At 53.5% G+C, this 21,804-nt stretch overlaps 5 protein-coding genes across 5 annotated transcripts; 1 reads left to right on the forward strand and 4 right to left on the reverse strand.

The window, feature by feature from the left end:
- Positions 1–1,719: 1,719 nt before the first annotated feature.
- On the reverse strand, positions 1,720–3,062 carry MIND_01400400 (SET domain-containing protein; the record flags this gene model as incomplete). The annotated part of the gene is made up of 5 exons (XM_037370410.1): positions 1,720–2,251; positions 2,306–2,427; positions 2,476–2,681; positions 2,738–2,935; positions 2,987–3,062. 5 exons carry the CDS (start codon positions 3,060–3,062, stop codon positions 1,720–1,722), a joined length of 1,134 nt encoding a protein of 377 aa, XP_037213411.1.
- A 336-nt stretch (positions 3,063–3,398) lies between these two features.
- MIND_01400500 (Amine oxidase) lies at positions 3,399–5,049 on the reverse strand (the record flags this gene model as incomplete). The annotated part of the gene is made up of 5 exons (XM_037370411.1): positions 3,399–3,546; positions 3,598–3,634; positions 3,683–4,333; positions 4,379–4,678; positions 4,722–5,049. The coding sequence occupies 5 exons, from the start codon at positions 5,047–5,049 to the stop codon at positions 3,399–3,401; spliced, it is 1,464 nt and encodes a 487-aa protein (XP_037213412.1).
- An 8,120-nt stretch (positions 5,050–13,169) lies between these two features.
- MIND_01400600 (Kinase-like protein) lies at positions 13,170–14,530 on the forward strand (the record flags this gene model as incomplete). Its single annotated transcript, XM_037370412.1, has 5 exons — positions 13,170–13,303; positions 13,353–13,879; positions 13,939–14,060; positions 14,106–14,274; positions 14,319–14,530. 5 exons carry the CDS (start codon positions 13,170–13,172, stop codon positions 14,528–14,530), a joined length of 1,164 nt encoding a protein of 387 aa, XP_037213413.1.
- A 4,354-nt stretch (positions 14,531–18,884) lies between these two features.
- On the reverse strand, positions 18,885–19,943 carry MIND_01400700 (Glycoside hydrolase family 76 protein; the record flags this gene model as incomplete). The annotated part of the gene is made up of 1 exon (XM_037370413.1): positions 18,885–19,943. The coding sequence occupies one exon, from the start codon at positions 19,941–19,943 to the stop codon at positions 18,885–18,887; it is 1,059 nt and encodes a 352-aa protein (XP_037213414.1).
- A 142-nt stretch (positions 19,944–20,085) lies between these two features.
- Positions 20,086–21,182, reverse strand: MIND_01400800 (TAFII28 domain-containing protein; the record flags this gene model as incomplete). The annotated part of the gene is made up of 3 exons (XM_037370414.1): positions 20,086–20,228; positions 20,278–20,462; positions 20,512–21,182. The coding sequence occupies 3 exons, from the start codon at positions 21,180–21,182 to the stop codon at positions 20,086–20,088; spliced, it is 999 nt and encodes a 332-aa protein (XP_037213415.1).
- Between the last annotated feature and the right edge of the window lie 622 nt (positions 21,183–21,804).

The following is a 21,804-nucleotide window of genomic DNA, read 5'->3' on the forward strand; positions in this document are numbered from 1 at the left end:
TTGACATGGTCTGGACTAGCTGTGCAGTCCTGCGAGGTTGTTGGCGTTGGGCCGTAAAGCATGGAGCATGTAGCATAGAGAATAAATAAATAAAGTGCCCGCTGGGAGCTGGTCCAACTTGTTCAGCGCTCGGCGCTACTCTTGTTCCTCTTCGTCGTCCGTTTCAGGTGGATCTGGCTCGTTGTCGAAGGTGGGGAGGGATGTTGGGGCGTGTGGGTACCCCGTTTTGGTGAACGCGCCACTCTTCTCCAAGAAATCTGCTAGTGCCATTATGCCTTGGTGTGTCCCGAGAATTTGCGGGAGTGACAGGCTTCGCGATGCCTTCCGCAAGATATTGCGGTGTTGCTCGTAGCGGGGGCACTCGCATATGATGTGCTCGCGGGTCTGCTCGTGTTCGCCACAGGGGCAGTCAACGCTCTCGGATGGTACGCGCGGAGGGCATAGTACTCGCCTGAGAAACAGTGTCCTGTTCGACACTGTACTACCCTCCCAAAAACCTCTCTTTTCCCATCTAATGCCATGAACTGCTTCGTGGGCTTTGTTGACGGCGGGAACCGATTTGCGATTGCGTAGTGTCCTCGCTTTGGCGTTGATTTCCACTCTCTGACCCACTCCTTCTGGACCCTCTCCTTCGCCCTTCTGAGCGCGTTCGCCCGTGTCCCGTTGCTTGTTGTCGCCATCTCTGTCCCTCGTTTTGCCAGCTCATCTGCCCGCTCGTTCCCTGCGATGTTGCAGTGTCCAGGGGACCATGAGATCTCCACCATTTGCTCTGGGTCGTCGTCGAGGAACTTGCAAATCCTTTGGTGGAAGATGTGTGCCTGGAGTTGGCCTGGTCGTGGTTTGGGTTCAAACACCGTCTTAATCGCTGACGTGTTGTCGGCAAAAAAGTGCAGATGCTTGATGGTTGCGTCTTGTCCCGAGAGTGCCGTCGCTTTGCCCGCTGCAAACAACAGGGCCGTTATCTCCCCATCATATACCTCTGCATGTCCGCCTAGACCGCTTGAGTGTGTGAATACCTCCTCCCCTCCTCGATATATTACGACTCCAGCTCCTACTCGTCTTGTCTTGTGTATTTCCCGCAAGGAACCATCTGTGTAGATCAGTAGGTGGGTGTCAGAAAGAGAGAGCCACTCGGCTCGTTTGTCATGTTCTTTGGCAGCTTTCTCCTTCTCCTGTCCTTCTGTGCCTTGGATTGTCAACCGACCATCGAAGTCCGCTGCTGTTCGCCGCCACGGGGCTGTGAGGAATGGGAATATCCGTTCCTCGCGCGGGCTGGTGTGCTGCGCTATTCGTTGCAGTTGTGTTGACTTTTTCTTGTTGGCTTCGCTGTTGCTAGATGGTCGGCTCGGGAGTGGTGGTCGAACGTGAGGTTTGACCCCGTTCCGCCAGTCGTCGGGGTCGAACGTGAGGTTTGACCCCGTTCCGCCAGTCGTCGGGTCGTGACTGATCAAACACTGGCAGTCAACAAACAGTCATCCTTCTTTCTGTGTTTGTCCATTTCCGAGCAAATGCCCACGCTTGAGCTAAGTCATTCACTCGGCATAGTGTACCACCAATACTTGCAAACTACTTTAAAAGGATCACGAGAACGACTCGAAGTTATATGATGAGTCCAGCAAGTTTGGCAAGATACTTCAGTGTTGTACAAATTGTTGATTCGTTGCAGAACAACAGCAAGTTATGCATCGTCCTGCTAGCTGCTTTGATCAAGCCTCCTTCTCACTTTTCGACGCGCATGCGCCACAGCGGGTGTCCGTCATGCGACTTGAGGGCAATCATCACATCCAGACTCTCAAGAGTTGCCGCCCACGGGCATTTGCGGGCACGTGCTGCCCATTTTCGCACTTTGGGCGAATCGCCCAGACAGATATACGCCTCCATGATGGCGTTAATCGCGGCATGGTAATGCGACTCGCCCTCGAGCTTCTCTTGTTCCAGCAGCGCTATTTGCTCGAGGCACTTGTTGATGAGCCAGTCATCAGGCAGCGACCGGTTGACGGCCCACATCCGGACAGACGGAACAAACGCGCGAATTTTGGCGTGCCGACGGTCGGAGCTGATGGGGTCACGACACGCATCACATGCGCAGACGAAACCGTATGGCTTGAAAGTCTGTTGCCGGTTGGCTGCAGTGTCCCAGACGTCGGAGTAGGACAGCGTCAGTTCTTCGCCTTCCGCAATGTCGCGCGCTGCATAGACCGTATAAGAAATCGACGTGTCGTGAAAATTGGAGGTTGTATTGGGTGAGCAACTGGAAGTAGAATTTCAGCAAAGGGAGACAGAAATATTAGTCATACGACTTGACCTGTTATTCATGCGCGAAATATAATGCGGGACAGAGCTATACTGTGCCATCGGGCCAGTCATGGCAGGACAGAGTCCATCCAGACCGAGAGAATTCGTTCGAATACGGCCAGCAATGGGTCCCTGGGTCAACACTTGAGTGTCGCGACAGAAATATAAGTCAATACTCACTGATCCATCAGTTAGATGGCTATTCGCAAGAGACATGAAAGCTTCCCGATCCGCAGGCCGCATTTTCTTCAACACCACCTCCAGGTACTTCTCAAACTCTCTCAATTGGTACTTGGTCGTCTGTTCCTGATTAAGCATCGCCGGCACCGCCACAGGGACCCCGCGAACGCTAATGAGCAACGGTTGTTCATCGATGATCAGCTCTCCTTGGCTCAAAGCACACGCGTCGCAAACAGGCCGAGGCCCTTGCTGCCAGCCTCACCGACTCGAAAGGTGGGCTCGGACACTTTGCGCAAGGGTTTGGGATAGCCCGGCATCTTCATCAACACCTCTTTCGAGCCGGGCCAGAAGAAACAAACAGTCACGGGCTCGTCGGGGGCTGCATTGGCCGGCAGGATGACTGTATCAGTGCCACTGGAGGAGAGATCTGGGGTTGGCATCGACGGTGCACCGATTGTGCCTAGGACAACCAGATGAACCAAGTGTGGGCGGCACAACGCAAAGAACATACTGCTGGAGCCGTAGCCTGCGTCAGAGCCAAGGCGGATGGCCTTTGACTTCGCACTGTTGAGGAACCCCCGCTTCATGGTAGGGGACGAAAAGCCTAATACACAAGGCGGATGCTTCTTTTGTCCACAAGATTACTTTGTTTACGTCGGCGTGCCCATATTCCTTCTTTCGCGGCGTCCGGCCCGCGTCAAGTAGTCATTCCAAGCAGTTGGCAGCGCTTATACAGACAATGTTCCACCTGCAATACGTGGTCGAAAGGAAAGAAAAACAATTACGTAACCGTGACACCAACAAAGAGAAAACTTCACTTCTCCGTCCTTTTACAAGAACGAAGGCATCTAAACTTTTTTCTCAATGCTCAAGTTGTAAAAGGACAAAAAATCTATTCAGAGTGCAAATAAAAAAATCCGCGGTTAATGACAGGGTTGATTCCTGTTGCTTGGATCCGGGGTAAAAGCAAGGACGCTCTTGGGGTCATGGACACCAGGAACATCCATACTGGGATTGCATGCAAAGAATGAAACTGGCTTAAAGTTGATGTTGATATGCTCGACAGGCATCCTGCGACTCCTATGAGACAATTGCCAACGGAAATAGTTGAAAAAACCTTACACTGGCCAATCTTCTGGTCGCGGAATATGAGTCGCGCCTGTGTGTCCGCTCAGAAGAGTTGAACAGGATAGTCGAATTCGCTTACCAATCGTCAGGAACACGAGTAAATCCTCGTCCTCGATGCTCTCCTCCCCCTTCACCCACTCCCCAATCGAGTCCTCCGGCGCCTGCTTCGTCTGCGGGACATAGTTCCCTGCTGCCCACATCCGGCCGCCCTTCACACCCTCGACATCACGACACACCCAGACCGGCTTCTTCGCAAACGTTGCCCGCCTCCCGACCCACCCGTCATGGGCTGTCATAAGCTCGACCCCGCCGGATTTGATATTTATGGCATACCCGACATCGCTGCCCGTACTGTAGTGCTGCTTGCCCCGGTTAACAATCCGCCACCGCCGCTCGACCCCAGGCGGCGGCAAGTCGCGGCCCGATTCCCGCGTCAGGACAGTGTCTTTTGCAATGAACGCATTTCCAGCAAAGTTTTCGGTCGACCCAGTGGGAAAAGGCGAAGCCATTATGTCCGTTTCGACAAGCGAGTTGTTGAGCCCATCAATCATCGGGTCCACACGGATGGAGAAAATGTGTTGGTGGAACTGAGCGTTGATATTCGGCGCAACGAGGGTCCCATACAGCGGCTGTTCTCCATCGGGGGCAACATATACTTGTAATATGCCAGTCATGCGGATCTCAAGCTCGATTGTCCCGTCTTGGTAGAACATGTAGTTGAAGATGTACTCTAGTGATAAGTTAGCGGGGGTGAAAACGATGACATCATGCAAACCATAGTTGGCCAATGTGCAAACCATGCTAACGACCAAGCGTCGGCGACGAACGGTCTGTCCCCTTCCTCCAGGACAGAAATCAGTGTGTTTCCACAGCACACCAGCATCTTCTTCGTGAATGCAAATGCAATTCTGGATAACCTCCGCTGTTCCGTCGTGCTTGACAAATGCCGGACTGCAAGAGCTTGAGCAAAATGTCTGGTGGAAGATAAAAAAGGAGTACCATGTAATGAATCTGGCCCAGGCAATCACATCCAAGAGACAGTTCACTGGCCATGATACCCATTCCATACTCTCCACTACGGCGAATGAGACCGAGCAACGAGTATGTAGGCAACTCACGCGTCGAAAGCAGATTTTCGCCCGTGAGGGTACTCTGGCGCCCCATATGGAACCACCATCTCCGATAACGAAAGGCGGTAAAACAGCGGCCGCACCTCACCGTGGTCATTGTAGGTGATAGTTGACAGCGCAAGGCCTTCGCGGTGGTGAAACGCTGCAGACAATAGGCATCGACTCGGGAAAAGGAAACAGACATACCAATATGCATCTTCCAATTCTGCCACTCCAGTTGTTGCCCATCAAGCCGGAAGCTGACGCCCTCCGGTTGCAGTATGTGCAGCGGCTTGAGGTCATCACGTTGTTTGAAGTCTTTGTCTGCCGCCGCCATCAAGTCTGGCAGGAAATCAAATGCTTTGCGGGGAGGAGGAACGCGCTCCCGTCCGGAAACCACTAGCGGGTCAAGTTGAAGATCCGGGGGGCTGGTATCTGGATTCTGTAAGGGCAACCCCGGAGGCCTGAGATCAAGGTCCTGGCAGGGGAGGATCCAAAGAGTGAATAAGGGTAGACGAATACAAACAAGGCTGACCTGGCAGGGGAGGATCCAAAGAGAAGAAACTCTGAGGGTCCACCTGCCAGGTAGCCAACTATATACCGCGCTCTTGATGCGCCAAGAATGATCGTTGCTCCATGCAATATGCCCGCGCCATGTCGCATGCCAGGTCCCAGGAGGATCTTCTTGCAGATCCTGATGCATTACCTACGTTGATTCCTATCGGTGGACAAAACGACGGTCGCTTGGGCATCACGTAGGTAATTGATGGACAGGTGTCTGATGCCGAGATGCGATGGACAGATGCCAAGGTGGGGGTTCCCCTGACATCACCCCCCCCTTTGAATGCGGCGTCTCGACGCATAGACCGGAACGGAATCGAGTCGAAGGTCGCGGAGGCGATGTGTCGTGGCTTGCCAGGGTACTTACGATAGAACTCCGCAATTTTCTCCGGGGCAAAGACGCGGTCGAAGCGGACCCACTGGTCGTGCGATGCGTCGTAGCCTTTCCATCTGACGAAGTAGTTCAGCCGTTTATACCTCACCCTTGCGTCCAAGATTTCCTCTACTTCCCACTCCGGGACTCCGTCCTCGAGGTCCGGAGGGGGCTGGTCGTAGCCGGGGCGTCCGTCGAAGGGGTCGTCCTGGGCAAGCTCGAGCTTGACGACGGGGAAGACCGGGTGGAGCTTCGAGTAGCGCGGAGGGAGGTCGAGCTTGTAGGCACCTTTGCTGATCTCCGCGACTATCTTGAACGGTCCGAGGCGGCGATGGGAGAACTTTTCCGAGGGGCGAGTCGTCCTGATGTCAGAGGCATCCAGCCAAACACGGTCGCCAACCTTAAACTCCGGAGACGGAGTGCGTCTCCGGTCGTAGTAGCGCTTGTACTCCTCTTTGGCCTTAGTGAGCGCGGCCTTGGCTTCAGCAACACCAGTGGCGATCCGGTCGCGGAACTCGTTCACCGACTCCATGGTGGAACGGACTCCGGGTTCGAAGCCCATGCGCGGGAGCCGTCCCGTGTCCGTCATGAAGGGGACCTGCTGTGTGGAGGAGTGAACATGGTTGTTGTAGGCAAATTCCGCGGCCGGAATCAGCTCATCCCAGTCGTCCTGCTGATAGTTGGTGAAGATCCGCAAGTACTGCTCCAACTCCTGGTTGACGCGCTCTGTCTGACCATCTGTCTGCGGGTGGTACGCGGTGGACGTGGCAGGCTTGATGCCGATTAGACGCCAGAGTTCTCGGGTGAAGTCCGCGATGAACTGCGAGCCGCGGTCGGAGACGTACTTCTCCGGAGTCCCATGGTGCCGCCAGACATTCCGGTAGTAGAGGCGGGCTGCCCCTACTGCATCGACCGTCGTATGACACTCCGAGAAGTGGGCGCGCTTTCCGAGGGTGTCAACGACGACCATGATCGCGTCGTACCCATGGGCTTCGGGAAGCTCTACGATGAAGTCGACGGAGACGGTATGCCAGCGTTCCGGGGGCGTTTCCGTGGGGTGCAGCTCTCCGTGGGGCAGTCTCCGAAGTGCCTTGGTGCGACAGCACAAGTCGCAGGTCGCAACATACCGGCCGATATGGCGAGACATCTGAGGCCACCAGTAGTTCCGGGAGACCAACTCCAAGGTCTTGAAACGACCTGCGTGTCCGGCAACTCGGGTGTCATGGCAGAGCTCGATGATGCGTCTCCGGAGGTCCTTGTCCTTTGGTACGACGATCTTTCCTCGGAAATGGAGAAGACCGCCGGAGACGGCCCACTCGTCAGACCGTGAAGAGCGGGGGCCTCGGGCTTGACCTTGGACCTTAAGAAGTTGCCGGGCCGCTAGTGCGACGGGCTCCTCCAGGTCAGGCTCACCGGAGAGGGCATCACGGATGTCGCGGAGGAGTTCAGAGCCGGGACCGGAAACGGAAACGCCCTCGAGTGCGCGGACGTGGAAGAGTTCAGGCCGCAGAAGGACGACATCGGAGTTGTCGGAATCGACTCCATGGTCGGGTCTCCGGGAGAGGGCGTCAGGTCGGCCCATGTCGCGACCGGGCTTGTGGTGCAGCGTGAAGTCGAACCGGGAGAGGTAGAGGGACCAGCGGGCCTGTCTCCGGTTGAGGTGCTGCGTCTTCCTGAAGTACTCCAAATTCTTATGGTCAGTCCAAATCTCGATGGGATGCGCGGCACCCTCGAGGAAGTGTCTATACTCCTCGAGTGCGCGGATGATCGCGAGCATCTCCTTGTCGTGGATTTCGTAGTTGCGCTGGACATCATTTAAGCTTTTGGAATAGAATGCTACAGGGTGCCACTTCCCGTCCGGGGCGGATTGTGAAAGAACCGCCCCCGTCGCATAATCAGAGCTGTCCGCCTCAAGTCGGAAAGGCCGTGCGTCGTCCGGAATCGCCAGGACCGGTTCCGAGGTGACCGCGTCCTTGATTGCTTGGAACGCGGAGGCCTCCGCGTCGCCCCAAGTCCACTGCTGGTCCTTCTTGGTGAGCACGAAAAGAGGGCGCGCAAGGGTTGAGAAGTCCCGAATGAACCTGCGGTAGAAATTAGCGAACCCAAGGAACTGCTGAATGTCCTTCTTGTTTTCCGGAGTCGGCCAAGCGGAGACGCCTGCGACCTTGACGGGGTCCATTTCGACGTGGTTATGGGAGATGATGACTCCGAGGTACTCGATTGACGATTTTTCAAAGTCGCACTTCTCTGCTCGGAGGTACAACTTGTGCTCTCGGAGTCGCCGCAAGACCTCCTGAACGATCTGCCGGTGTTTCCGGAGGTCAGAATGGGCGATCAGGATGTCGTCAAGGTAGATCATGACGTCTCCGGAGAGGATGAGGTCCTGGAAAATGTCATTCATCATCGTTTGGAATGTCGCGGGAGAGTTTGTCAGGCCAAAATACATCACCAAGGGCTCGAACAGGCCTCGGTTAGTCCGGAAAGCCGCTTTCCACTCGTCACCTTCCTTGATCCGGACGTTGTTGAAGCCCCAACGGACGTCAAGTTTGGTGAAGTAACGAGCGCCTTTGAGCCGGTTGATGAGGTCGTTGATCAGCGGAAGGGGGTACCGGTTTTTGACAGTCATCGCGTTGAGAGCACGGTAGTCCTGGACGAAACGGAGTCCGCCATCCTTCTTCTTGACGAAGAAGACCGGAGACGCCATCGGAGACTTGGAGGGGCGAATCCGGCCCGTTGAAAGCCCTTCCTCGATGAACGCGTCGAGCTCGCGTTGCTCGAGGGGCGAGATGGGGTACACCTTGCAGTTGGTGGGCTTAGCGTCGGGGACGAGTTCAATGGCGTGGTCCCAGGCTCTCCGTTCCGGTAGCGTATCGAAGGACTCCTTGTTGAAGACGTCCTGGAACTCCTTAGCCCAGTCCGGGATCTCGGAGGGCGGAGGGGCAGAGTTCCTGGCAAAGGCTTCGGCCAGGCGCTGTGAGACGGTGCTACCTGCGCGTATCTCCTCTGAGGGACGAAACGAGGTGTAGAAGATGCGGTCACCATCTTCGAGCTGGTCATCCTCGTCGTCCGAGTCCGAGTCTGGTGTCAGATCAGGCAGGTCGGAATTGAGACCGGAGTCGGAATCGTCTCCGTCTTCGGGGCCAGAGAGGTCCATAGTGCAAACCGAGGGGAACGGGCCGGAGCGGAGACGTTTCTGGAGTGACCGGAGTCGCCGCAACTCGGTCCGTTCGACACGCTCCTCCTCGCGGCAGGTCGAGCAATTGCGGGGACACCGTGTCATCTTGACCTCCTTGGTTTCCCAATTGATCTCTGGGTTGTGTTTCCGCAACCAGGAGTACCCCAGGATGAGGTCTTGCTTGCCAAGATGAGTGACGGCCAGTTGAACTCGTTCGGCATGGCCCTTGTAGCGCAGGACCAAGTCCGCGATCTGTTTGATGGAGCCGGCATCATTAGGGGTACCGTCGACATTGAAAACCGGAATCGGCTGATCGAGGGTGCGGACTGGAATGCCATTCCGGGCAACATAGTTCGTGTCAATGAAGTCGGAGGTGGCACCGCAGTCGACAAGCCCAGAGAGCGAGAGCTTCAGCGCGCTGGTGGTGGACTCTAGCTCCAACGGGAGGTGGAGGGAGTTCGCCCCAGGGGCAGCGGCAACAGTGTACTGCTTGGGCAGTTTCTTTTCCCAGGCAGTGAGGCGGCGAAGGACGATGACCGGAGTTGCGGGCGGAGTCGGAGACGGAGTCGGAGACGGAGTCGAGGCGGGGGCAGGAGAGGGTGTGTCTTTCGTTTCGGGCTCATTGTAGGGCAAGGAACTGCATTCATCATACAAAGAGGCAAAACGATTTATAGACGCGAACGAGGGCACACCAGTCACTCGTCGCGGGGACAAAATCCTCTCCGGCCATCGACTCCGCTGCCGTCTCCGGCAGGGCAGCTGTGTCCGTGTAGCGGGCGATCAACTCCGCTAACATCTCGTCACCGAGTTGTTGGATCACCTCGTCGAGGATGTCCATCGAGCGGACATCAGCGGGGAGGGGGCAATCCCCGGCGAGATGGTTTGGGTCGCCGCACCTGAAGCAGGCGCGACGAGGGGCACCCCGAGCCCTGGTGCGATCCAACTCCATAGGGACGGGAGCTGGAGGCGCCGGAGGGGGCGCGGGCCGCGGGTGGCACGACCGGAGCCACCGGGCGGAAAGGGGCCGGAGCCGGGATGCGGTTGACCGGAAACGGAGTCCGAATCAAACCGCCAGGCGTCTTGGGGGCGGCTGACTTGATCAGCTTGGCCCGGACCAGGGCCTCGTATTGACGGAAGGCCCGGGTGCGCCAGCTAAGGTAATCCCGGAGGTCCGGGGGTCGTTCGAGGACGTGATTCCGTTGTTGATCAGGGGGTCAAGTCCGTGGCGGAACTTGGTCACCTTGACCAACCGTCTTCGAATCCGGCGAGGTCCATCAGGTCCTCGAAGTCGTCGGTGTACTGGTAGACATCCTTTGTGCCCATGTGATAGGCGGAAGTCTCCAGCTTGGAGAGAGCGTGATCTTGCTCGTTCTCCTCGACGAACCGGAGTCGAAACTTCGGAAACGAACGAGCCCCAGGACGGAAACGGAAACGGGGCTTTGCTTCCGTGGCGCTCCGCCCATTGCTGAGCGGGTCCTTCTGCCATAAACGACATGGCATAGCGGACGGCCTTTTCCTCGCTCGCCTCTCCGTTGACCACGAAGGCCTCAGGGGCAAGGGGGGGCGAGGTGCGGACCGCGTAGAGGAGCAACGGCGGCCGCGTTTCCGGTCGCCGTTGAAGGTGAACGGGGGGTTTGGTCGCAAGACCAATTTTGAGGCGAGGTTGATGTCGCCAAAAAGGGCTTCGAGTCGCCCTGGACCGGAGTCGGAGTCGGAATCGACGTCTCCGGCGATGGTGTTTGGGGTCCGCCAGCATTATTAGCGGCGGCAGCGGCAGCGGAAGCCTGGTTGGTGAGTAAAGCAAGGGCCTCGGTTAGGCTATCGATTTTCGCCTCGAGTGAGTCCAGCCGGGCGTCTGCGGTAGGAGTAACTCCGGACGGCATGACGGGTGCGGGGACCACAGGAGTAGAGGAGGAGGGGACAAGTGGCAGGGGCGGTGACGAGGGCGGAACGGACTCGTACTCCGAGCCTGAGTCAGCGCCGAACCTGGCAATCTTGTCCGGTTGATCCCGTAGAGAGTTTCTTCTGCTGTAAGGGCAACCCCGGAGGCCTGAGATCAAGGTCCTGGCAGGGGAGGATCCAAAGAGTGAATAAGGGTAGACGAATACAAACAAGGCTGACCTGGCAGGGGAGGATCCAAAGAGAAGAAACTCTGAGGGTCCACCTGCCAGGTAGCCAACTATATACCGCGCTCTTGATGCGCCAAGAATGATCGTTGCTCCATGCAATATGCCCGCGCCATGTCGCATGCCAGGTCCCAGGAGGATCTTCTTGCAGATCCTGATGCATTACCTACGTTGATTCCTATCGGTGGACAAAACGACGGTCGCTTGGGCATCACGTAGGTAATTGATGGACAGGTGTCTGATGCCGAGATGCGATGGACAGATGCCAAGGTGGGGGTTCCCCTGACAGATTCGACGAGACAAGTCCATCCTTGTAGTGCGGTGGAAACTTCGATATGAATGACCTTCTCAGCAATGGAGTCGTATATTATCGTGAAATCCTGGCATGTTTTGACGGCAGGAAACAAGATGTTGAAACCACATACCATTGGATGGGCGTACAGATTGTCGTGTTGCGAGAAGCGCACGAACATGAGTCCTTGTTGCAGCCGCTGCGTCGGTGGGAAACGGTCGTCGTAGCCAATGGCCCACGATTCGCAAAATATCTCCTCGGGAAGCACCCCTATGGCGTTTTTAAGATCAGAAGCTACTCAAGGGTGGAATCGTACCAACGTCCTTCGCGAATTGCTGGACCCGCGGGTCTGCTCTAACTACAACCTCGCACCGAAAGTTGCTCTTCCGGCGGAATGGCTGGCTGGAGACCGTCTTCAAGGAGATCCAGCAAGTCAACCATCCATGTGCCTTCTCGTAGTGACAAAATGCTGTTTTAATGCCGCCTTGGGAGTATAAGTCTTGTGTCAAGATAGTGCAAAACAACACACCCTGAAGCGACATCTTGAAACTTCATACCGTCAGTATTCGGGCTACGATAGTCAAAAGCGGACACACGTCGACTTGCGCCTTTTGCGTTATGGGCACCGGCTGCTCCGGTTTCCGACCAGGGGCTATAGGTATGGCATGGTGCGCCAAAACAGCCTTTGCATATGAGTCCCATGGATGATTACGCCTGACCGTGATTGACCTTCTTCGGGGGGCGGCAACAGATAGCAGGTCATGAACTTGAGTGTCCTGACATCCGTGTTGGTCGCGGTGTACAACCTCACCGCGTCGCAGACGGCGGTGATCTCATCGGGGGTGAGGGGGTCGAGCGGGTGGTGGGACATGGAGGAGAGTGTGACAGATTACAATTCACGGCGGAAAACTGCGTAAATATTCAATCGGAAACGTTGCAGACACACGTCTAGACATGTTCAGGGTGGGGATGGGGAAGGGGAAGAAAATGTCACCGTGACGTGACGTGACGTCTTCTTTGAATTGTCTTTCGCGGTCCGACCATTCAAGTTCGATAAGTCCTGCAGGCAAAGATACATACGACACCGGAAGACCATGGTCCGGGACCGTAACAAGCTGTGTGCGTACTTTCTCAGACTCGTAGGGCGGAAATATTGATGGTGAGGATACATATGTCAAGTGAACAGTTAAGGGAGACTGAAAAAAATCGAAATGTCGGCGCTTGGGCGTTCGAGTCAACAATTCATAATCTACTCAAGTGTTGGAAGAAAGAGGAACGTGTCAATATGAACAGTACTAGAGGTTTCGAGTGAATCTCCCATTAGTTATCAGGCAGCTACTGAACATTGCCCTGGGCCGTGGCAGAGACAGATGCGTTCGCCACCTTCACCGGCGGCGTCCAAAGTGATTTCCAAGAAGACGCAGAAACTTGTCAACTTTATCGACTGGCCTAAGATGGCAATTAAACGCAGCTATTTCGCTACTGAAGCTCAAGTCATTGAAACTTACTCCGTCGAAGGTCTCCGCTCCAGAAAAAAGTCGCCCAAATGGCCACAACACAAGCACTGGATATGGGCATTATTATTGGAGTGAGAGACTTCACCAGGCGCTCGATGATTCAAGTTCAGAGGCAGGCCAACAACGTGTCTAAGGATGCCTCGAAACAAGTTTCTGCGATACGGTGAGAATCTGAGATGTCTACATGTCAGTGAGCCAGTCTATCTCACATCCACGGGATTAGCGAGTTGGGGCGCCGGCCGGGATATTCCACCCCGGACCCCACATTGCCCGAACTTGAACATGTTCATTCGATGCCAACACAAAAGAAAGGTGTTTCGATTGTTCCGAGTCAAAACTCAACTCCAACTCGGAGTCATTTGTGGCTTAGGGGCTAAACCCTTTTCCACCACCATCATCTCCGAAGAGTCGAGATGACCATTACCCACTATGAACCAACAACACTCGGCGCAACACTGAACGGCGGACGATATGCAGTGCTACGGAAGCTGGGCGAGGGAATCACAGCGGTGACGTGGTTGGTGCATGATTTGTCGATGCCAGAGAAGTGAGTAATGCGGGCATTCAACGACGCTTCGTTGTTCATATCTCTCCAGCCGCCTCAAGTACTTCGCTGCCAAAATTTTCAGTGTTGAAGCTACTGCCGAGCATAATGGGCCTGCCCGCGAGCGCAACATCCTCCAAGCCATTTTAGACTCTAGGGACTCGGAACAGGGGCCAATCAAAGAAGGACAATACTACATACCCCATCTGTACGACGGCTTCAACGAGGGACCTCACCTCTGTCTCATCATGTCGTTGTACAGCACCTCAGTCGCCGCCCTTCGACGCTCTGGACCTAACAAGTGTCTTCCTGTCTATATGGTGCGCAGCATCATCCATATGACCCTCCACGCCCTTGGACTGCTGCACGACCTCAAAATTGTCCATACTGACGTCAAGGCGGACAACATTCTCTTCACCAACGCCCGCTTCTCGGCGGTACAGGAGCTTAAAGATTACCTTGAGCAATACCCTTCGCAATTCGACAGTCAACCTCAACCGCTTCCACACGATTTTGCGTACAACAGTTCGGCATTCCAAGCGGAGCTGATCACGGTTGCGCTTCTCGACTACTCGCATGGTGAGTTCGCTTGCAATCGAAAGGTGTCCTGTTTTCAATGAAATGTGACTACCCCCCAGCCCAATCGTCAGAGGGCGTTATATTTGGGATGACCTGCTGCTCGCCCGCCCTCCGCCCACCAGAAGTCCTCCTCTCGTCTGGCTTTGGACCCGCAGTTGATATATGGGCTGTCGGATGCTTGGTCAGCTATCCCACGCCCCAACTTTCCCATCTAACATTTGTGCAGACATTTGAGCTTCTTGTTGGACAGTGTCTCTTCCATCCAGAAGACGGAGGCGACAGCTATACATTGGAGGATGATCTTCTTGCCCAGATGCAAGACCTGACCGGCCAGCAATTTTCTGCTGACGTTCTCGCTCGCGCCAAAAACAGAGCCAAGTATTTTGATGCTCAAGGTAATATTACCCTTTCTTTCGTGTCTCTAAAAACATCTTGACAGGTGACCTCCTCCGCCGGCGCATTCCAAAGCCGACACCACTTTCCATTGAGCAGATGATACGAAACCACAACATCGCTGGTTTGGCGGAGGAAGATATCAAAGAGAGTGCAGAGTTCATTCAGGCGTGTTTGCAGCTGGATGACAGGCGGCGATTCACGGCGAAAGAGTTGCTCGAGTATAGTTTCGCGGACAAGGCTTGGTTGTGCGAATAGAATACTCAATTGGGTTCTGAGCATTCAAGTTTGAAATATGAGCAAGCATTAGTCTGCGTTGCCCGCCGTAACTCAACGGCCAGTAGAGATGTGCACGGTACAGAGTTCATTGCGTCCCTGGCGAAACGCCACGGTGATATGGTCGGGTGCATTGGGGTCTGAGCCCCCCACATGTGCTCCCCGCCTTCAGGGTAGGCTGTAAGCCAGGCTGGTCGATGTGGCGAGCAGCGACGATGCTCACCGGATACGCGCCGCGGTAGCCTGGCTGATAGCGGGATACGTCTTGTAGCTGCTCCAGTACCGTTGCACCAAATATTCGTGGTAGACGCGAGGGTCTGTCCCTCCGAATTGCGCTGCGGTCATCTGCGCAATGTCGTTCTCGGCGGCGCTTGACCATTTGATGGGGCACCTATAGTGCACCATATTCCCCTCTAGTTAGAGGGTCAGGACCCCCCACGCTGACCCTCTAACTAGAGGGGTTTGGAGCCCTATAGGGCACCCCCGCTAATTCTACCTTAGCACGCTGCTCTTCTCAGCGAGGAAGAGTACCTGCTGGTAGTCACTGGCCCGGCCCTTGCCCACCGTCACCCCGCTGTCACCCCCGCCGCTACCCCGACCACCCGCCATCGTTGCCATCAGCGCCGCCATCGTTGGTGACGTCAATGGCATCACCATCACTGACATCTGTCAACAACATGGCGACCGTTGACGCCGCACGTTCCGCGGCTGTCCCGGCCTGTCGCCGTTGACAGTCCGCCCCCCGCGCTCGCTGTGCTCGACATCGTTGAGCACAGCAAGCTCAATTCTTGTCCGTTTGACACGGGACCACGTGTAATAGATAAATATGATGTAATACAGTTGATTTCCATCACATATAGGCCTGCGCGTGCTCAGATCACCCGGCCGACCCCGACTGCTGTCCCGCCCTCCTGTCCGCCCCTCCGCCTGCCCCCTGCCCGCCCCCCGACTTAAAAAAATAAAAGTTGAAGATTTCAAATATAACACGTGCTGTATCGATCGCATCAATCAAATCGTGTTCGCTGCTGAGATATAGCACGTTCTTGTTAACTCAAGTTGATGATGCAATTTTTCAAAACAAATGAAAAAGTTGTGTATTGATTAGAAAACATGTGCATTACATGTTTTATCACAAAAAACATGTTCATTGCGGAGATATGACATGTTCTTGTTAACTCACTTTGCACTATATGTGGTTGTTAACTCAACTTAGACCCCAAAAAATAAAAGTTGCATTTTGACTAGATAATATGGAGAGGACAAGTCTCATTGAAAATAGTGGTTTTCTTGTCAAGATATGACCCATTCTTGTTAACTCATATTGCTTGTTAACTCAACCCCACCTGGTTTAACTGATGGGCCTCTATCTCCATAACTACTTGACCTAAGTATATGATTCAACTACTACCAGGAAGGTTCTCAAGGGTATTATCAATTGGACATGGTATTGGATTATTATCACATGATATAACAGCTATATTAACCATTCATTCATATAAAAGAGTATATGCAGGGCTTAAAATTGTAAGGTTGCTCACTTGTGACTTCAGATACCCTAGGCTAGGGCTCTAGTATGTCCTCTTCCAAATCCAAGTGGATAGGGCAGTAGAAATGCCATGCATTCCACTCATCAGTGGTATTTTGATTTCCATCAACTGTGAAAGATAACCTTGGATCTCCAGCTAACCTCACTAGATAAAGCTGGGAAAGAGCTCATTCAAAGGGTATGGCACCCCACACCCATTTGGCATAATCATCCATATTATCTGCTCCCCACACCTTCATTTATTCACTGCCAAACATACTTCAGTACTGAGATGAGTAGTATTTTGTTGATATCCTGAGACCCTATGCATGGAATCTCATGATCCAAGTTGATATAGTATCATAGGTGAGTCCACCATCATTCTACTCAGTGATAACCATACAGTAATGATTGGGGCCAGTCAAATCCCAGAGGCCTTAGCTGTCATATAACATAGTGTGATGATATGTTGGAGGGATAGGGGCACCATTTTTCTAGAGGTGGATCATACCCCTACCAGTAGATATGCTTAAATTTGTCAGATTCACACAGCCCATCCCCTGGTAAACTCATCATTATTGGGATAGATAACACTGATAATGGTACTGTGAGAGATCCATAATAGCTATAGGGTTGATTCAAGTGCTGGACAGGTTCATTTGAGGGTCTATACCATCCTACATCCAAGTTTTGGATCATACTTGAAATTATTTTCTGACCAGTTGTAATAGCGAAGACACTCTCTTTTGCTCTATGGGTACCTACCCTCTCTTCAGATAACTTCTCTGACATGTGTAGAAAGCATAACTAATTGAAGGACAGGGTCCTAATAGACATCCACATATCCTTATACCTCCATCTCAATGTCCAATACTGAGGCTATAGACCTTACCAGTCATGTAAACTGGTTTTGCATCCAATCTGTATTGGAATATCTGCCACAATTCATCCTCTAGGGACATGTAGAGATATTCTTATAGGTATGTTACTCTATATGCTCTACTCTCATTTCATTGAGGAATTCTTACCTGTGAGTGAGTTGTGGTCATATTGCAATAATGGCATACATACCATATATAAAGAGAGACAAGATGCTTAAAAATAGATTGGTTTTACAGGGCTATGATAGATATCTATTAGACTAGAAAACAACTTCAATCGTAATTATCTATTCATTCTTGACCTAGATATCAAGACATCATTGTGGTTGATCAAATTTGAAACAAAAACACTTTAAAAAAGTAGTTTAACAGTATAGTCCCAAGGTATAAGACTATACTCATATCAGAACATCTTAAGACTATATCACTACCTGTCTACCTGTATAGCAATCATCTACATCTATAAAGAACTGGTGGAGATATTGCTAGATCAATGGGTCTGATGAATAATCAATGAGTGATATAGGTGAACTAATAACATACTGTTGGTGGGGATATTGGTCTCATCATTTGGGTATCTAGAGTGGTGCTTCAATCAACTCTATAACTTGTCTACTTATTGAAATATCATCTTATTAGAATCATTGAGTTAACAATTATACTTATTACAAAGTGAGTTAACAAGAACACATCATATCTTTGCAACAAACATGTCTTTTCAGGTGAAACCTCTATAGCATATGTTTTCTGATCAAAATGTAACTTTTATTTTTTGCAATCAAAGTTGAGTTAACAACTATACGTAGTGCAGAGTGAGTTAACAAGAACACATCATATCTCGACAATAAACGCGTTTTTTCCGGTGAAACTTGTACTGCCCGTGCTTTCCAGTCAATACGCAACTTTTTCATTTTTTTAAAAAATTACATCATTAACTTGAGTTAACAAGAACACGCTATATCTCAGCAACGAACGTGATTTGAGTGATGCCACTCATACGGCACGTGTTCTATTTCGATTTCCCAACTTTCAATTTTTTGAGTCGGGGGGCGGGCAGGGGCGGGCGGGGGGCGGGCAGGAGGGCGGGACAGCGGGCGGGAGGGTCGGCCGGGCAAGCGGCGCATGCGCGGGCCTAAATGTGATGGAAATCAACTGTATTACTTCATATCTATCTAATACACATGGTCCCGTGTCAAACGGACAACAATTGAGCTCGCTGTGCTCAACGACGTCAAGCACAGCGAGCGCGGGGGGCGGGCCGTCAACGGCGACAGGCCGGGACAGCCGCGGAACGTGCGGCGTCAACGGTCGCCACGTCGTTGACAGATGGCATTGATGTTGATCGGGTTGACGTCACATCGCGCTGATGGCAACGATGGCGGGGTGGGCGGGGTCGGGGCAGTGGCGGGGCAGGCGGCGGGGTGACGGCGGGGTGACGGTGGGTAAGGGCCGGGCCAGTGACCGCCAGTGAGCGGTCTCCCCCGCTGAGAAGAGCAGCGCGCTAAGCTTGAATTAGCTGCCCTATAGTGCTCTATTTCCCTCTAGTTAGAGGGTCAGCGTGGGGGGTCCTGACCCTCTAACTAGAGGGGAATATGGTGCACTATAGGTGTGATGGGGATAGAAGCCATCTCGGACAGACGGTTACTAACTTGTTTTGCAGTTTAAGTATGGCTACCTTGAGAATGACGGCGCACTAATGCCTGAGGACCAAATCAAGCTACCCGATACTTGGAAATGGAAGAGGCAGGATACAGTGTTAACAGTGATACTGTCACTTCCAGAGGTCTTAACTCCTCAGAGCTTGAGAAGATAGCAGTGCATCTGTGATACCGTTCCTTTGACTTGAAGTTCGGATCCAACTATCAGATCATGCCAGTGGTCGCCGACTCTCCAATCGAAACTTGAAGGGTTGTTGGTCCAATTATGGCGATCATTTCCCCAACGACACAGCAACAGCTCGCGCCCAGTCCTCCTCTTCGACCAATGGCTTCCCTGCTGTCCTCCAAGCCGCTGCAAGCCATGATCCTGGCGACGATGACCACCGCCCTCTCGCAAGGTCAAGCCTAAACTCGTCTCGAATTTTCGCGCCCGCCGCCTGTGCCTCCGCCATTTCAGTGCTTCCATTTCCCAGCGGCCACTGCTCCGCGCGCCGTGGATTGGTCATCGTCCAGCCAAACTCTTCCGCAATCCGCTCGGCCCGGGCACAGTCACGTGTCCATCCGCGGAGCTCAGCGAGCAGCTGGTGTTGGCGCTGCGGACACAGTCTTTCAGCGCGTCCCTTGAGCATGTCGAGGGCGCCTGTCATGGTGGCTACAGCGTTGCCTGTGTTTTGGATGTGGAACGCGACCGCGCGCCGGCAGAGCGCTTCAAGCTCGTGGCTTGTCGCTGGATCCAACGGGGTAGTAGGCGGGGGAGGAGGAGGGGTCGGTTTTACAGGGTGGGCTGCTGAGGTACACCGACCATCTGATTGGAGGAGGATGGCGGAAATTTGCTCAAAGTGGTCTGTTGGCAGCAGCCTCCTGTCTTGGTCAGCAGCAAGGAGAGTCCAAAGCTGGCGCTGCCATAGGCTGCTGCCGTTGCACAGCAGAGGGACAACGAGAACTTGGTCCGGGCGAAGGCCGCAGCTGACTTCTTTGACGGCTAATCCAACCTCGTTCGAATATACAGAGCTTTTCCAGTAACCCTGCTGGTCGGGCCCAACATAGACATCGCCTGTGTCGCGTTCGCTATGCCCGCATATCACGATTATGACCCGCCCATCCTCTGGCATGTGGCGGAGAGTTTGCAAGAGCGAAACGTAGAAGCGCATGAAGAGATTTTCAAGGGGAACAACCGTAAAGCCGTCAAGATCAACACTGGTCAGCCACTTAGCTTCAGAGTCGGGGAGTGTGTCGAGGATGGCCTTCAATGCCGCTATGTCGTGAAACATCTGTTTGTCGCCCGTAATATCGGTTGTGCATATCACGCCCAATACTTGTGTAGGTAGCATTGGTCAAACAAAGGAGGGTTTGACAAACAAATCATTCTCGATCGGTGGACTAGAAGCAGTTACCCCACACCTAGCAAGTGATACTTCAATGTCAGAGGGCTCAGGGAACACGCCTTACTAGATTGGTTAAGGGGAGTACCTGCTATCGTACAAACAACTTTTTCTTCTTCAGTGGCCGCGCTGCCCCAACGGCACCCGTCTCTTGTTGATACATCCTATATGCCTCCCGTAAATGGTCCGGCGTCAACGGCCCCGTCTCGCCTCGACGTTCTTGGACTGCCCGTGCTGTAGCGGAGTTACCGCAAGTCGATATCAAGAACAAAATTCCACTCGCCTTTCTCGACGATCTCACCAACAAACACTTTGCCGAAACCCGCGACGATCTGGGCCACTGGTGGAGATACCTGCATGCCTACAGTTTGCTGGATGAGCTTTCGCACGGCTTGTTTGGGCAGCGCGTGCCGCCTGTAGGCCTCGAAGCGCTCGTATTGCTCTGGCGTAAAGCTGTCCATTAAGACCCTGTTGACAGTTTAGTAAACAAAAACACAAGTATTATGGGGTTGTTTACTTGAGATTGTCTTTGGACTCGCTTTGCCATGAGAGTTGCGCGGAATAGTCGTCGTCTGCCATTGCTGGGAGGAGTTCATCGTCGCCTTCCCCATCTTCGTCTATAACTGGTTGTCGGGCTGACGGTGGTGGTGCGCCGGCAGGAACTATTGGCGCGCCACTGAGACCTATAAGACCAGGAGTCGCGGGTGTTGGACTGGCGTAGGTGGAGGGAGTAGTATATGAGCCATATGGAGTCGAGCCAGACGCGTAAGAAGTATTGGTGTAAGAAGAAGGCCGGTAGTTGTATGGCGTTGAGGGAAACGTGCTGGCGGCGGTGGGGAAGTTACTCGCAGCGGCCTGAAAGGTGCTTGATGACGTTGCGGGGAAAGGACTCGCTGCGGTGGGGTAAGCGGAATTGAAAGTGCTTGCCGCTGTCGGAAACGTGGTGGTTGTTCTTGTGAAGGGGCTCGGGGTAGTCGGCACATATCCCTCTTTGAACTCGGACAGATAGATCGTCTTTCCATCGACGACTGTGGTTTTCAGCTTTGCGAGAATGTCTGGGCTGTAAAGATGCGGTGTGCTGGGGCCAACGGAGCCTGGACGTGATGTAGGCGCACTACCAGCTCCCCTGCCTCGGCCCCTGCCTGGGGTTGGCGCGTATGGCTGGCCATAGGGAGCAGGATTGGACATGAGTGTAAGGAACAAGAAAAGTGATGTCACGCGTTTTCAGCAAACGAAGGTTGACTCTCGCTTCCACTCAGTCTCCGCCTTTGGCGTTTCGCCAGCCTCTCTCTCTCCTCCCAGTCTGGCCAGTGCACAGGTCACTTTGTGCCACTCAAGATGGCCTTTCCGCTGTTCGGCATTATTGGCTGGGCCATCGTCCCCCCACCAAGCCACCAAATACTCGCTCCAGTTCATCCACCACCTCGCTTTCAACTTTTTCCGCATCGTTCCTCCCCAGCCTGGCACCTTTGAGTACCAGCGCCACTACCGCTACGCCTTCGCTGTCGTTGTTTTGGGCTACCTCATCTACACAATGATTGACGGGGCGCGGAGCATGGAGCCCAACTTCTACGAATATCTCGGTGTTGGAACGACTGCCGATGACAACACGCTCAAGCTTGCGTTCAGGCAGTTTGCGAAGCGATTCCATCCAGATCGCGTTGGCGCCCAGGGAGAGGCGCATTTCATTCGCGTAAGAGATGCATATGAGGCCGTGAAGAACCCCACTGTTAGATTTGCTTACGATAGGTGAGTCTCGCTCAATGTTTCCTGTCTTCAACTCAACTGGCTAGATTCGGTCCCGACGTGT

Source organism: Mycena indigotica (genome assembly GCF_014461135.1).
Source record: "Mycena indigotica strain 171206Taipei chromosome Unknown Mind.scaff0017, whole genome shotgun sequence".
NCBI classification, from domain to species: Eukaryota; Fungi; Basidiomycota; class Agaricomycetes; order Agaricales; family Mycenaceae; genus Mycena; species Mycena indigotica.